This window comes from Passer domesticus, chromosome 8 (assembly GCF_036417665.1).
Source record: "Passer domesticus isolate bPasDom1 chromosome 8, bPasDom1.hap1, whole genome shotgun sequence".
NCBI classification, from domain to species: domain Eukaryota; kingdom Metazoa; phylum Chordata; class Aves; order Passeriformes; family Passeridae; genus Passer; species Passer domesticus.
In genome coordinates, this window is record NC_087481.1 from 37,757,240 (window position 1) to 37,770,632 (window position 13,393).

The following is a 13,393-nucleotide window of genomic DNA, read 5'->3' on the forward strand; positions in this document are numbered from 1 at the left end:
CCTATCTTTTCACATTCCTTCTTGGCCTCCATTTGACAACAAAACAGAGATCTTTTCTACACTAATTTCTGGGTTAAGTGACAGCTCATCATTTCTCATTTTCTTACTTAAGGATGATCTCGTAACAGGCGAGACCATTTCAGAAAAATTCCTTACTGAATATATACTGTTTTGTTGACAAATATAAAAGTCCAGATTGCCATCCCTGAAAAACTGAAAGATTAAAGACAGACTGTACAACAGCAATACAATCCCAAAGAAAGCCTGCTTCCAGAAAAAAATCCCAAGTTTTACAAAAGTCCATTTATACCAACAAAAGAGGAAACTGCTTAAAACACCTTTCAGACATTTCTTTGAGAAAATATTAGAACTGTGAGAGAATGCATAAATCAGACTGATTTCAACACGGATCAGTGCTAGACCCAACACTATGCCACACATCCACGAGTGATCTGGCCTTAAGTACAGAAGCTACTGATGAAATCCACAGATGACAGGAGACTGGCACAGGTATGTCATGACAACAGAGCATTCTAGCAGACAGTAAGAGTTCAAAATACTGACACATGTGAAGCCAGATAGGTAAACTAAATGCATAAAAATACGGGTGAGGTTAAAGGCATCCCACTAAGTAGTAACTTGGGGAGAGGGGAAATGAGGTGTTATGAGCTGCAGCTAATTCAACCTGAGCTTCCAACTCACACCAAGCATTTAAGACAGCAATGAACTACTACAATACAGAAACAGGAACAAGCAAGCAAACAAAACCAAACTTATCAAAAAGACCCCAGAGTGAGCTGTCAGTCTCGCTAATTATTTCATTTTCCTCAATTTTCAAACAGAAAAACTTGTAGCTAAAGTGTTCAGCTTCAGAAGAAGAAATGTAGGTAGGATGAAAGCACACACTAGTGGTAGTGGCAAGAAGACTTGAAAAAATAGAAACAGAAGGTTAAGATACTTCAATCTTAAATTCTATAGAATGTAGAAAACAAATTACTTCAGAAGAAATAAATTACTTCATATTTAATAGGAAATAAGTTACTTCATAGTTATCAGTGACAAAGGATCAAGTTCGGCTTGGGAAAGGGCAAGTAAATTGACTGGCAGAGAATTACACTGCTTAACTAAACAAAAGCATCTGCTTAGGGAGAAAACTAACTGCAACTCAAACCACAGGTACTGGGCACTCCATTTAAAAAAAAATCCAGACTTTAAATCTTGTTATGGGAATAGATATGTCAGAGCTGAGAGAATTAAGGACCTCCTTGGAGAACACATGGAATAAATGTCTAGTGTTTTCCTTTTTATTCAGTTCCTGCCCACTGTTATGACTGCAGTCTTATTTGGCTGCATGACTCCCTAACAAACCTCTCTTCTTCAGAACAAAAAGCTGGAATTTCTGAGTGAAAGGAATTCAAAAAATATTAGCAGATTTTTTTAACACATTACTTATTATGAAAGATGGATTATGGATTTGAATTAGCTTAAAATGACACTACTGAAATCTAAAAGAAAAAAGAAATACAGTTATTCATGTCATAAATTAAAGCATAAATTTTGTTTCCCCCACTTAACGCGTGGATATGATCACTACTTTGAATATAAAAATTGCTATGTCCAGTTTTTCTGATGTTTTTTTTCTGTCACCCTTGATCAATATATTCCTAGCTGTTTCTGAATTATTCAGTGCAATAAGGTAAGACGCCCCACTGATAATATGGGTGAAAATCAGGACTTTAATCAGCTATTAATATTGTAAGACAGATTTAAAGGGCTTTTGAAATTGAAGTCAAAACAATAATAGGTTTAAATGATTAAAAGGGATTAAGAAAGCCAGGAAAGTTCAAAGCCTGTTAATCACCAGACTGTGAAAAACTATGATCATTTAATAGGGTCAGCCCTATCACTCTGGACTTAAGCATATAGAAGTGGCCTTGTCAAAACAGTTTCCTTAACTACAAACTAGGGAGCTAAAAATTTAGGACAGCTAAACACATGCTGTATAGAGATACAGATGTTTTAAAAATTATTACTAAAAACCATTTTTCTGACTACAAGTACCTTTTTAAAAGGTGTACACACTCTGTACATTTTTTTAAATTGGTGCCCTGAATTCTAGACTCATTGTACCAGTAGAAATACATTTTGTTGACCTTTAGTAACTTTATCAAGGGATAAAATGTTAATTCAATTTGTGCAGAACTATAGGTATTCTCCTTACAGACTGAACTCTTAACATACTCCATTACTATTATTCCTTTGAGCCTCAAATATTTAAGCCACTTCTTTAGTTTTTCTAGTTCTTCTTGCATTGTTCCTGTTCTGAAATGATCATCTAACATTTGCATGCGTATTTTCTTCAAATAGAAGAAATTTCTTCAGAAATTAACACTCATATGCAGTTTAATTCATTTTGATTATAAACACAAACTAGTTTCCACAAACATGTCTTAAAGTTTTACTTGCATTAAATTTACTGAAAAACACCAACTAAATTAACATGCACATAACCTAAACGGAAGGGTTTCTTTTCTTTTCCTAGTTACCCACAATTATTTGCTATTATCACTTTAAAATTTATTGTTCGGACAAACTTGTACCAGCTCTACAACAGATCCTGTCATCACTAGTACTGAAAATCCCCAAATACTTGCCCCACGAGGAGCCCTGCTTTGAGAATTTTATATATATGTACACACATGTATATATCTAATTAAGAGAAGGCACAGTAGTGTGGTTGTTTATGCAACCCTCAGATTGATATATTTCTTCTAAATATTGATGATTTAGTCTAAATAAAGACTCCCTGTTTGCCATATATGAACAGCACTGCCAGCTACTCAATTTACACTTGAAAACACACTCTTCATAGTCTTCTCAGAGAAGGCAGACTTATAAAAAGCCATCAGAATGAACTTCAAAAGGCTCTATACCTACAATAAAATACAGGTTCATACTCTGGATACACCAACAAAGACAGTAACATTACACTGCAAACATAGGACCATGCTGGGCTCCATTAATACAAAGTGCATTTCATAACTGAATTACAACTCTGCCCCCATATTAGATCTGTACTATTTCTGTCTCCAAAAAGAACAAATGAAAACAGAATCTCTAAAATACAATTATTTTAGTATCCCTAGTACAAAGACAAATGCTACGTCAATAAAAATCAATTAAGACAGAGCAAAAGACATTTATTCGTCAGCGAAGACCTCACAAACCACAAAGTCAGCCCAGAATATTGCCTTCAAGCAACAAAATCCTCCAGAAGGAAGGAACTGAAAGTTCTGAGACTGTATTAAATCTTGATTGATATTAAATATTTAACTGTCTTCAAAATGCTAAGAACTGACCTTATCATTCATAGGTAGACACAGAAAAAGACTGGTGTACATTTAATAAAATCCACATTGTTCCCATTTAGAAATTATATGGAAACTAACAGCAAGTCTTACATACAGTTAAAACCTTTCATTTCTTAACAAAATATAGTTTAAAATGTGTTCCATTTTCCTGTTAGACAACTTTATCAATGTGCTTCTGCTTGTGACAGGCTAGGCTGAAGTACTGACTTCATATTATTACTGCAACCTAAATGAGTCTCAGTGCTGTCTAAAAGCTACATCTCTCTCATCAGCTGTCACTGCACCCAAGAGCTCAATACAGGATAGTCCAGCTTACAGTAACTTAGATAATTGTCAGGGAATTCATGTACCATAACTTGCCTTCCCTAAAATTATTTTAAACACTGTTTAGAGCAAACAGAAAGCTACAGATAAACGTAACAGCTACTGTGAAATTTCAGCCATGCTCAAAGAACATATTCAAGCCAATGAAGTCATCAGCTTTCTGGGAAAAAGTAGCATGTGGAAAATAGCAGAGAAGGCTTTTTTACTGCACAGAAAATTTTGATTTTACCCTGAAAAATGAATAAGCAATACCAAGATGGAGATTTAGGGAAGTGTTCTTGAGAGATTAACTCCTTGCTCTGCTGCCACTGGGGCATACTGAGAACTGCAATTACTCTTTGTGGGAAGAACTGTTCCTCCCTTTTGCCTCAAGACACTGCTCAGTATATATTAATTCTTCACCCACAGTGCTACCTGCGGCACCAAGTCCAGACATGCAAGGGTTTGGCAGAGGAAAGAGACTGACCGAGGTATTGGGACAGTTCCTTTAGGACTGTCACTTCAGGCCTAGGTGAGTGTTTGTAGAACTAGGACTGGTTGTAGAATTACATGCAGAACTTGACACGTCCTGATGATTCTGTTTAGAACTTTGGGTGTTGTTTAACACTGCTGCATAACATCACAAGCACATTCCAAAACAGCTTCAGTGAAACACACCGGAAGATAATCTGGCAAAAATGGGAGTTACTGCAATCATATTTGGGGAAAGGTCTTTGATCTCTTGTCTACACAGTAACTATACAAAGTAAACTGTCAGGAGACATGAGATTCTGGAACACTTTGTCACTTTTGCTGGGAAATATTAATGGCAGAAATCAGAAGATTTACATTTGTGACTGTATTTCTCATGTTGACACAGACCAGAAAAGGTATGCTAGCCTGAAGCCAGATAGGACACCAGGCTTAACTTAATATTCACAGGTGAGACTGCATGCAGCCTTTACTTGGAGTGGTCTGGAAGTTAATTTGGGTATAGTTTCATTTCTAAAGGAGGAAGTTGACTGTACACTTTCAGACTACAGTGACAGCCTAATGTTGGTAATCTTTATTGCCTACCTTCCCACCAGTGCAAAGTTTCTGTTAATTAAAAAGAATAAAACCCAGCCTCAAGACTGAAGAAATAAACAGCTTCAATAATACAAGAAGTAAAAAAATGTTCATGGTAATATTTGTATTTCTGTGGCTTCATGCCACTGTTCACTTGTTACAGCTTGTCATGTTAGACAGTCATTTGCTCCCCTTCACACTTCGTCCCGTGCACCTCAGATTCTCACATTGAAACTTAATCACTTTTGCTGTCACAAAACAAGGGAAGAAATAAAAGGAAAAAAAAATTACTGGAATAATCTGTTAAAATAATCACCAAAAACTGTTTAGCACTACTCCCTAGTATTCATGTGCCATAAACCCGCAAGTTTCAAGTAAAACTAAAAAATTAAAATAATTTGTATGCTAACACACTGAAGAGAGGAAACAAGGGTTTATAAAATGATCCCCAGCTCTGCATTTAATCTGAATTTATACATGAACTGCAGACTTCATAACATCCTGAAGTCTACAACACAACCAGATCTCCAGTAACTTGGAATACTGATGATTCTGCCCTGACAGAAATAACATAAAAGAGCACTCAAACAGCTAGTTTTTCCTACTCCGCTCTTGGCTAAGGGAAAACAAGAACACCAGTAATTAGGAGGAAGATGGGCTGCCTCCACCCTTTCCCCGTGGCTACAGCAGAGACCACAAGGCCAACAGTTCCTTTTTTTCCTCCAAAAAGGAGCAGGACAAGAAGAAGCAAAACACAGAGCAGGCCTGGGCAGGGTTCTGTGCCGAAGAACAGAGGCACAGGATCAGGGATCGTCAGTGGCATTAGCACCTCACACCTTAGGTTGCAGTTACCTGTAACACCAATGTGGCATCTGCACTTTGTTCAGGAATAGCCTGACGTAACAGCAAGTTACTAAAAAGAAATGGTAACAGTTAGTATTTAATTTCAAAAGGAAGGACAAGTCTCTCTCTTCTTGATTAATATAAAGTGTGAAGAAAAACTGTTGAGACTGTATATTGCCCGACCTGAATGAAGCAAAACTAATCAAGTAATAATGAGCATTATAATTTACTTAAATACCTAATTTTTTTGAAACTGAAGTTTTTAGAAAGATGAAAGTGTTCCAACCAAAATGTTATCACTAAAAAGCCATATTTTCTAAAAGATGACAGATCAATTTCATCTAGAGTAAAAAACCTGAGACTATGTAAAATAATTGCTAATTTTTGACTGGGCTTTTTTATTCTTCAAGTCACAAGTGATGAACCAGTTTCACTTTATTACTGTAGCAGGAAAAACCCCTCTAATCCGTACTATGCTATTGAAAATTTTGGGCTGGACAAGCAGGATGGGAATGGAAAACAATATTAAAATTACATCTTAGAAATCTGTAATTAAAAAGAATGCCTGAAACCATATCCAGAATATGAATCACAATGTTTGTTTACTGTATCCTAAATAAAAATCAGTCTTGTAATCGTGCAATCTGGAAACTCTAAGATGCAAGGTTCTTCAGTACAAACAGCAAGTAACACTTTCAAAGAGAAAGTTTTACCACTGAGTTTAAGATGGATTCCGGTTTTCCGCTGACAAGATCCAGCTTTTTCCACCAAAGACATCTTCAGCAAGGGTCTTTTCATTTAATATTATCGCCTAATTAAAACCAGACACATAGACCTCTTCATAGACCTCTTCCACTTAAAGCTCCTTGTTTGCATTAAAGAGGGACATGGAACCCATTATTTCATCATTTGTCTTGTAATGAAAGTCACAAAGTTTTGTTAAACAAAGTTTTGTTAAACAAATTTTCACTTGTAAGCAAAGGGAAAATACAGATAAGCTCTGTGTGTGTGTGTGTATCTAGCATGTGCTTAAGGTTATTCTAAAGAATACAACTAGTCCATTAGACATGTTCTACTGACATACATTAAATCTATAATGATTTAATTCTTCTGATGAACGGGAAAAATAAAAGAATAATTCATTATTTACAGTTTATTACTAAACAAGTATTTAAGAAAGTGAAAACACACAATAAAGAAAAGAGTGGGATATTTCCCACTGGTGAACATCTTACATTCTATTTCACAGGGAAATACATAATTACAACCTCCTCTACAAACACTGCTCCAGCCCTATATACCCTGAAAACATCAGCTCTCCATGCAACACTGTCACTCCATAGTAGATTTTTCAAACAGCCTTTTCTAAATGGATCAAAACTAAAATCTTTCACACATTAAACTACATATTTAACTAAATGCACTAGGAGAAAGCATTAGGGCTATAGGAAGCTTTAATTATGTTGTCAGGAGTACTACCAAATTTATAGACATATTAGTATGAAGAGGACCTTCTTAAGACAGCTATCATCATCCTAAGTTTTTGCAAGCAAACACTGTAGTTTTTAGCATTTATCAGCAGTCAGATGATGCAATTGGGCTCAACAGTTTCAACAATGTTCTATGTTCAGACCTTGTGACTCTACTAATTAAATGTAGAGATACAACTAAAGCCACAAGGTAATAATATAGCACTCAGCTATTCAGCTTCTTTGCCAGATGACCCAATGCAACAAATACTTTCAGGATTAATCTTTCCCGAGAATTACTGAAACAATGGAACATCATACACCAAATTATCTTCTGCAGGGGGAGGAAAAATACAGGGCCAAATTTTCAGGGAGATTTTAAAGTTTTTACCATGTACTTTACATACCTTCATCGCTGTACAGACTAAATCGAAAACACACAGCACTGCAACACCTACTAGAAGGAGAATTAACCCTGTCTCAGCCAAAACCAGGAAAACAGGTAACACAATTCCCCGCTCAAAGCAATACAAAAACCCGTTCACCTCTCCCAAGGGCTGATGAAGCACATAATCTAAGTTAAGACATTAATCAAACTGAAAAGGCTGCAAGTCTGAAGGGGGTAGGAGGTCCCACTTAAATCTAGCAGCAAAGCCCACGTTTGCAGCCTGTGCATTCCTGGATACTGCAACTTCCAAGTTACAAAATCGCCATTTGTCATTCTCATTTTTCAAGCTCACTCCAACATGCGTTTTTGGGGAAGGGTTTGCATTGAAGCTGAGTTTGGTGAGCAGAGAATCACCTCTGAGTGTCTAAAAGCTATTTAGACCCTTGGCCACTTCATGAGAGTTAACTGCATGAATGGTCTTTTGAATTTTTTTGCTATCGGAAGCTACAAAGGCTTCTGTTAAGACAGGAGCAAAGGTAACAAACTGAAAATGTTGAGACTAACACAAGTCACAGTTCATACAGACCAACCTAAACTTAACACAAGTAAGCACAAGTTTTTCGTCATTGTCAACTGAAGCTGCTTTGCAAGCTTTTTCGTAATTTATAATCCAAATTTCCACAAGACTGGAAAAAGGATCAAATATGCACATCTTCTTCGCTTTCATCACGGCAAACACTAAAACAGCTTCACACAAGAATGTTTAATTTACTAGATCTTAATGCTGTTCCATCACATCACAAAAGTTTGTGCTCAACTAACTCATCACCCTCTGCCAGTACTTTGCAGTGAGGAAAGGTAAAGGATGCTCACACATCTTGGGATCTCCAGGAAAGACCCAACCACTTTCAGTGCTACAGTTAAACTGGTAGCACACTGCAGGAGATCCATATCCATATTGTGAAATTATGGACCACAATGACAGAACTTCTTCCTTCACTGAGATATTCTCTTTTCATATAGCAATCGTTACCACCACTCCAAAGGCCCCACTCATTCTTCCTTTCCTGTTTCTTCAAACGTGGTCTTTCCAGTGAAGAGGAAAGAGAATATAAACCCGTTTCTTGATTTAAAGATAGCTTGTATTTACACCAGAAAAGGCAGAGAAGGATACTAAGGAACAGATGGTAGAGGGCATGAAAGTTATAAAAATTCCAATCTTTACTGAGCATCCTAAATGAACTTGAGCAAAGATTGCCACAGATCCTAATTTGAAGGGGGAAAAGAAGAGACCAAAAGAGAAAAATACTTGTCTGCTTGGGCAACCAACAAGAAACTTGTAATCCTGGACCACGATGGTGACAAAATAGTCTGCAGGTGTTAACTATAATGGAATTTGGCAGCCCGAGTAGTAAACATACCTCAGCTTATGAGATCATGGCTCTGGTCAAGAGCCCAGAAATACAGTGAAACAGAGTGAAATACACCAATATGGTTCTTGAAACTTGCTGTGATAAATAAAACATGTATCCTAATTTTCCCCTATATCTCCACTCCTTTTTAAGAGCATAGGCTGAAAGATATTTCCATACAGGTGATGGCAATTAGAGATATTTTCCTTGCCTTGCCCCTGATCAGGGAAGGTACGAGGTTTCACATATTGAGAAGTTTCAGGACTGGCACAATAGTCCTGTCAATGTCAATTTGTCAACATTGATTCTCTTCTCCCCTTCAGATCATGCAGCCATAGACCCAGCAGGAGAAGATTTACCCATACCATGAACACACATTTCTCAACCACTGAAGTGCACTTGACGTGACAAGCAATGCCCAGATCTCTTCAACCTAAAAATTATCTACAACTAGGTAAGCTAAATTCAGTGTCGAAAACTGAATATTTGCAAAACAGATTGCTCTAGGGAGAGCAATGAAACACATGCCATCTCCTAACTTTTAACAGCAGGACACTGGAGCATTTACAATAGTCAGCAATACTGAGTTTAGTCTTAAAATGTCATTGGCACATTAATCAGAATTTCTTTGCCCATTTTAGCAGAGTTTAATATACGTAGTGTAGATTAAGTTATTTTTAAATGCCTTTTGGAATTAGAAGGTAAAAGAATCATTCCTGTTAAATGTCATAGGTAGAAGCAAGTACACCAAAAGCTTTAATGAATACCTGTTAGCAAAGTTATTTTCACAGATTAGCATAGCTATAGTTAGCAATTCACCCACAATGCATTAATTCTTCTTCTATTCCTTCCTCTCTCACCCCTAAGAAGCTGCTCTTTGAGTAAGTATCCATATCTTGATAAATTAAACAAAAATACTCTTAGGTAATGGAGTTGATGCAATCTAAAAGGAGACCAAAAAACGAAAACAAAACCACATTTCTGATATTTCTTTCATGCAGATACTAAAAATACCCAAAAACATATGGTGGACTATATTTATTTCAAGACTTCTTTCCAGCTCTGTAAACAGAAACTAAAGTGGTTTGTGGTATCACCAGTTTTCAACAGTGCCATCAACATTGCTAACACTTTTCCAGATTGTCTCCTTGAAGAGAGGCAAGAAATTAAACCCAGAAATCATAACAGAGGCTAAAGCTTCTCTGGCTCAGGTAATGCCAGACTGCTGATATGGTCTGAAAAGCTCAGATGGGCATGGTGAACTTCTGTTGTGATATAAATTTAAAATGCCTCTCCTAGGAAAGGCTTAAAGCCCTCCAAAACTTGTTGGGAAAGCAAAAGACTTTGGAGATCAGATTAAACCAAAATCCACTTTGAAAGCAAAGTATCAGGGTTGTGCTAACCCAAGCCAAAAATACCCACCCAGCCCTCCAACACTGCTCAGTTCCTCAAACCAGTATTACATGGCAGCAAACTCTTTAGAATCTGCAAGGGGACTGCATTATATGTTTATTTTCAAGTTTATTTCCATGGATTGTAGGCCCACTAAATATTGTTAAAAAGACTTTCTATACTTCCTTATGCTATTTAAATTTGTACTTTCTTAACAGAAGTCACAAAAATAAGCTGTTTACAGGACTCATTTTAATACTCTTATTTCATTGACAATATATGTTGATTAAACTTGCAACATCAAGTCCTTTATTCTGAATTAAGGTATTTATTCTTAAAACTGACTGTATGAGAGATGGATAAAGTAACAGAAACACTGTCAAAGTTAAATGTATAAAATCCTTATGGGTGTTTACATAAACTTTTCTTATTCTCCTAAGTTACCTTCTCAAGTCAGAGCCCTGCTGGCCTGACAGTCCCATTAAACATTCCCATCCAGCAGAAGAGGTGAGAAACAATCAAGGTTGCCAGGACACCAAAAGCTGACACTACATGGCTAAAGATGGGTGCATGTCTTACTTGACAAGAAAAAAAGAGAAACCACAATGATCAACAATTTTCTCTTTCAAATGCTTCACAGTCCTGAAACGTCTATGCTCTTGCACCTCCCTGCAGCATTCGAATAGATAACTTTATTCTAGGAGTTGTTCTACAGCTCCATTTTCTATTTTATCTCCCTTTCCAAGCTGAGGAGGCGTGGGATATGATCCCCATTTCAGGAAGTGTTGCAAAAGGTACCTGGAGTAGAGACACTCTTGTCGGTTTGTTAAATGGACTTCTCTACATATCCTGACAAACAGGGAGAGGGATATTAAATCAGGTGCAGGAGAAGGTAAACAAGCTCCTCAGTTTTGAGGTTATTACCACAGCTATCACACTATCAGCAGGCTCCTGTGAAACTGCTGGGGGAAGACTGCTTATGGCTTTCAATAATGCAATACCCCACAAACGCATTTCAGCAGTAAAAAAATGCTCACAGAGCATATGCTGCTCCAGGAGATAATTTAATTTGTCTGACAGGACTCAAATTTGAGTACATAAGACTTCTAATTTTTAAATTAAATTAAATTCTGCACAGCACGTCACAGCCAGTATAAAGCACGATGCACTCCTGAAGGATTTCAGGACTGCAGTAGAGATCCCATCATCTCTTTTATGTCAGCAATTTATAAGGATTAGCTGGGGAGTACTGTTGGGTTGGGAGAAGGGCATTACTTATTTTTAGAGACTGGCTTTCAGGTTATTTCAATGGAAACATGAGGCAGAGAATTACACCAGATTAATTCACTTTTTTGAATATTCAAGACATAGACCTGATTTCTAAAGTTTCAGGTGTTTGAATTTGAAACAATCCATTACATTCTTGTCTTTTGTTTCCAGCTTACAACATAGAGACTTTTACTTAAACAAGCCTTATGATAAAATATGAGTGATGAAATATTGATGACATGTTATTGCTATTAAAAGCTGCAGAACCAAATATTTGTGGCTGACAATACACATTCAAAAACAAAAACTCTGGACCTGTTCCTTATTTGGTGATGTGAACAAAAGAAAGAATAATAAGAGAAAAAATTATTAACACTGTAAAAATTAAAGAAAAAATTGCAAGCACTCTGAAAGATCAAAGCTTCTTACAAAGCAGAGAAAAAGTGGCAACAGCAATGAAAAATGGAGCTCAAGCAGAAAGATTTAAAAGAACAAATGTATTTTACACCTCTGGAAGAGACAGATCTCTAAGCTGATGCAAGAACAAGTAAGCTTAATGCCAATTAAGCAATCCAGCAATATGGTTATATGGACGGTAGCATAACAAGTAGGCTTAGCAAGATAACAGACAACCTGATAAGAAGCAGTCCTGTTCCTGACTGATAAACTGGAATATTTTTTTAAAGGTGTATTTGCACCTCTAAAAAAACCTTTTCTTGGTGTGTTAGAGAAATGGCCTATTTACCCTACAGACATCACTGAGGAAGAGTACAGTAACAGTAAATTTAAAGTAGCACACGAAGATTCATATAAGAGCTACCTAAATCTTACTGAAATTGATGATTCCTTCAAATTAAAGACTAACAAAGACAGCATGAGGACATTAGAATAAATTGATAAAAAAACATGTGAAAACACTGAAAGTTGTCATAGATACCACCACCACAGTTTCATAGGGCAAGAACAATCTAATGACAGATACCACGCTGGCTACTTCCAGCATAATGCCAGAATCCCAGAGACCAGCCTAAACACAGCATTATACAAGCAGGTAGCCCACCATTTATTTATAGGCATAATTCTGGAAACAAAACTGACATTTAAACAAAAATAGATATCACGCCTTACTTGTCAAGGAAGTCCTTGTCCACAACTGCACAGATATCAAGCAGAGGATTTCCCATTCCAAACAGGACATTTTCACTGTAAGAGAAGCAATTATTTCACATTAGCTTTGCACTGGTTTATTGTTTCCAGTATATGTAAAGACTTTTTTTTTTTAATTAGAGAGAAAAACAAAAGAATACACATTTTGCCCAGCACAGTAAACACACACTGACCTGGCATATACGCAGAACCAAATCTGAATGAAGTACCATCCTACAGTGATCTTTGATCAATACACAGACTGCAATAATTAACACATTATTCTGTTAAACTGTCACTTACTCAGACAAAGAATTTAAGCTGCATGCCATGTTTTGGAGTTTTAAAGGATGACATTCAAGTTGTAATACCAAATTTTAGACAGAGGAAGCATCACACCAGAGTAATAAGAATTTCACTGAACCCACTCAGTTGTTGGGTACCAACAAATAATTAACAATTTAAATCTCTTCTACTAAACTGAAACAAAGAGACTACGGATTCTGCATTGTCAGCCATTTTAAACAGTGCAGCTGCTATTGAAGGTTGGATGTACTTTTTAAGCAATTTGACATTCATTACCATGACTTCTTTCACATAGAAAAAAAGATATCAAAAATACTGTGAACAGTATTCTTGAGAGAGATAGCTTTAACCTCTTTTTTTAGATTAATTCAGAAACCATGTGTTACATTTTCCTGAATAGCATGTACTTGGGTGATAATGCAGTAA

At 36.5% G+C, this 13,393-nt stretch overlaps 1 protein-coding gene across 3 annotated transcripts in view; it reads right to left on the bottom strand.

Moving 5' to 3' along the window:
- Positions 1-13,393, bottom strand: part of ADK (adenosine kinase) — a 266,929-nt gene that overhangs the window by 237,977 nt on the left and 15,559 nt on the right. For all 3 annotated transcript variants that reach the window (XM_064430468.1, XM_064430466.1, XM_064430467.1), the window contains exon 2: positions 12,644-12,718. In XM_064430468.1, coding sequence (XP_064286538.1) covers positions 12,644-12,699 — 56 coding nt within the window. In that variant the 5' untranslated portion in view covers positions 12,700-12,718. The remainder of the gene's footprint in view (positions 1-12,643; positions 12,719-13,393) is intronic.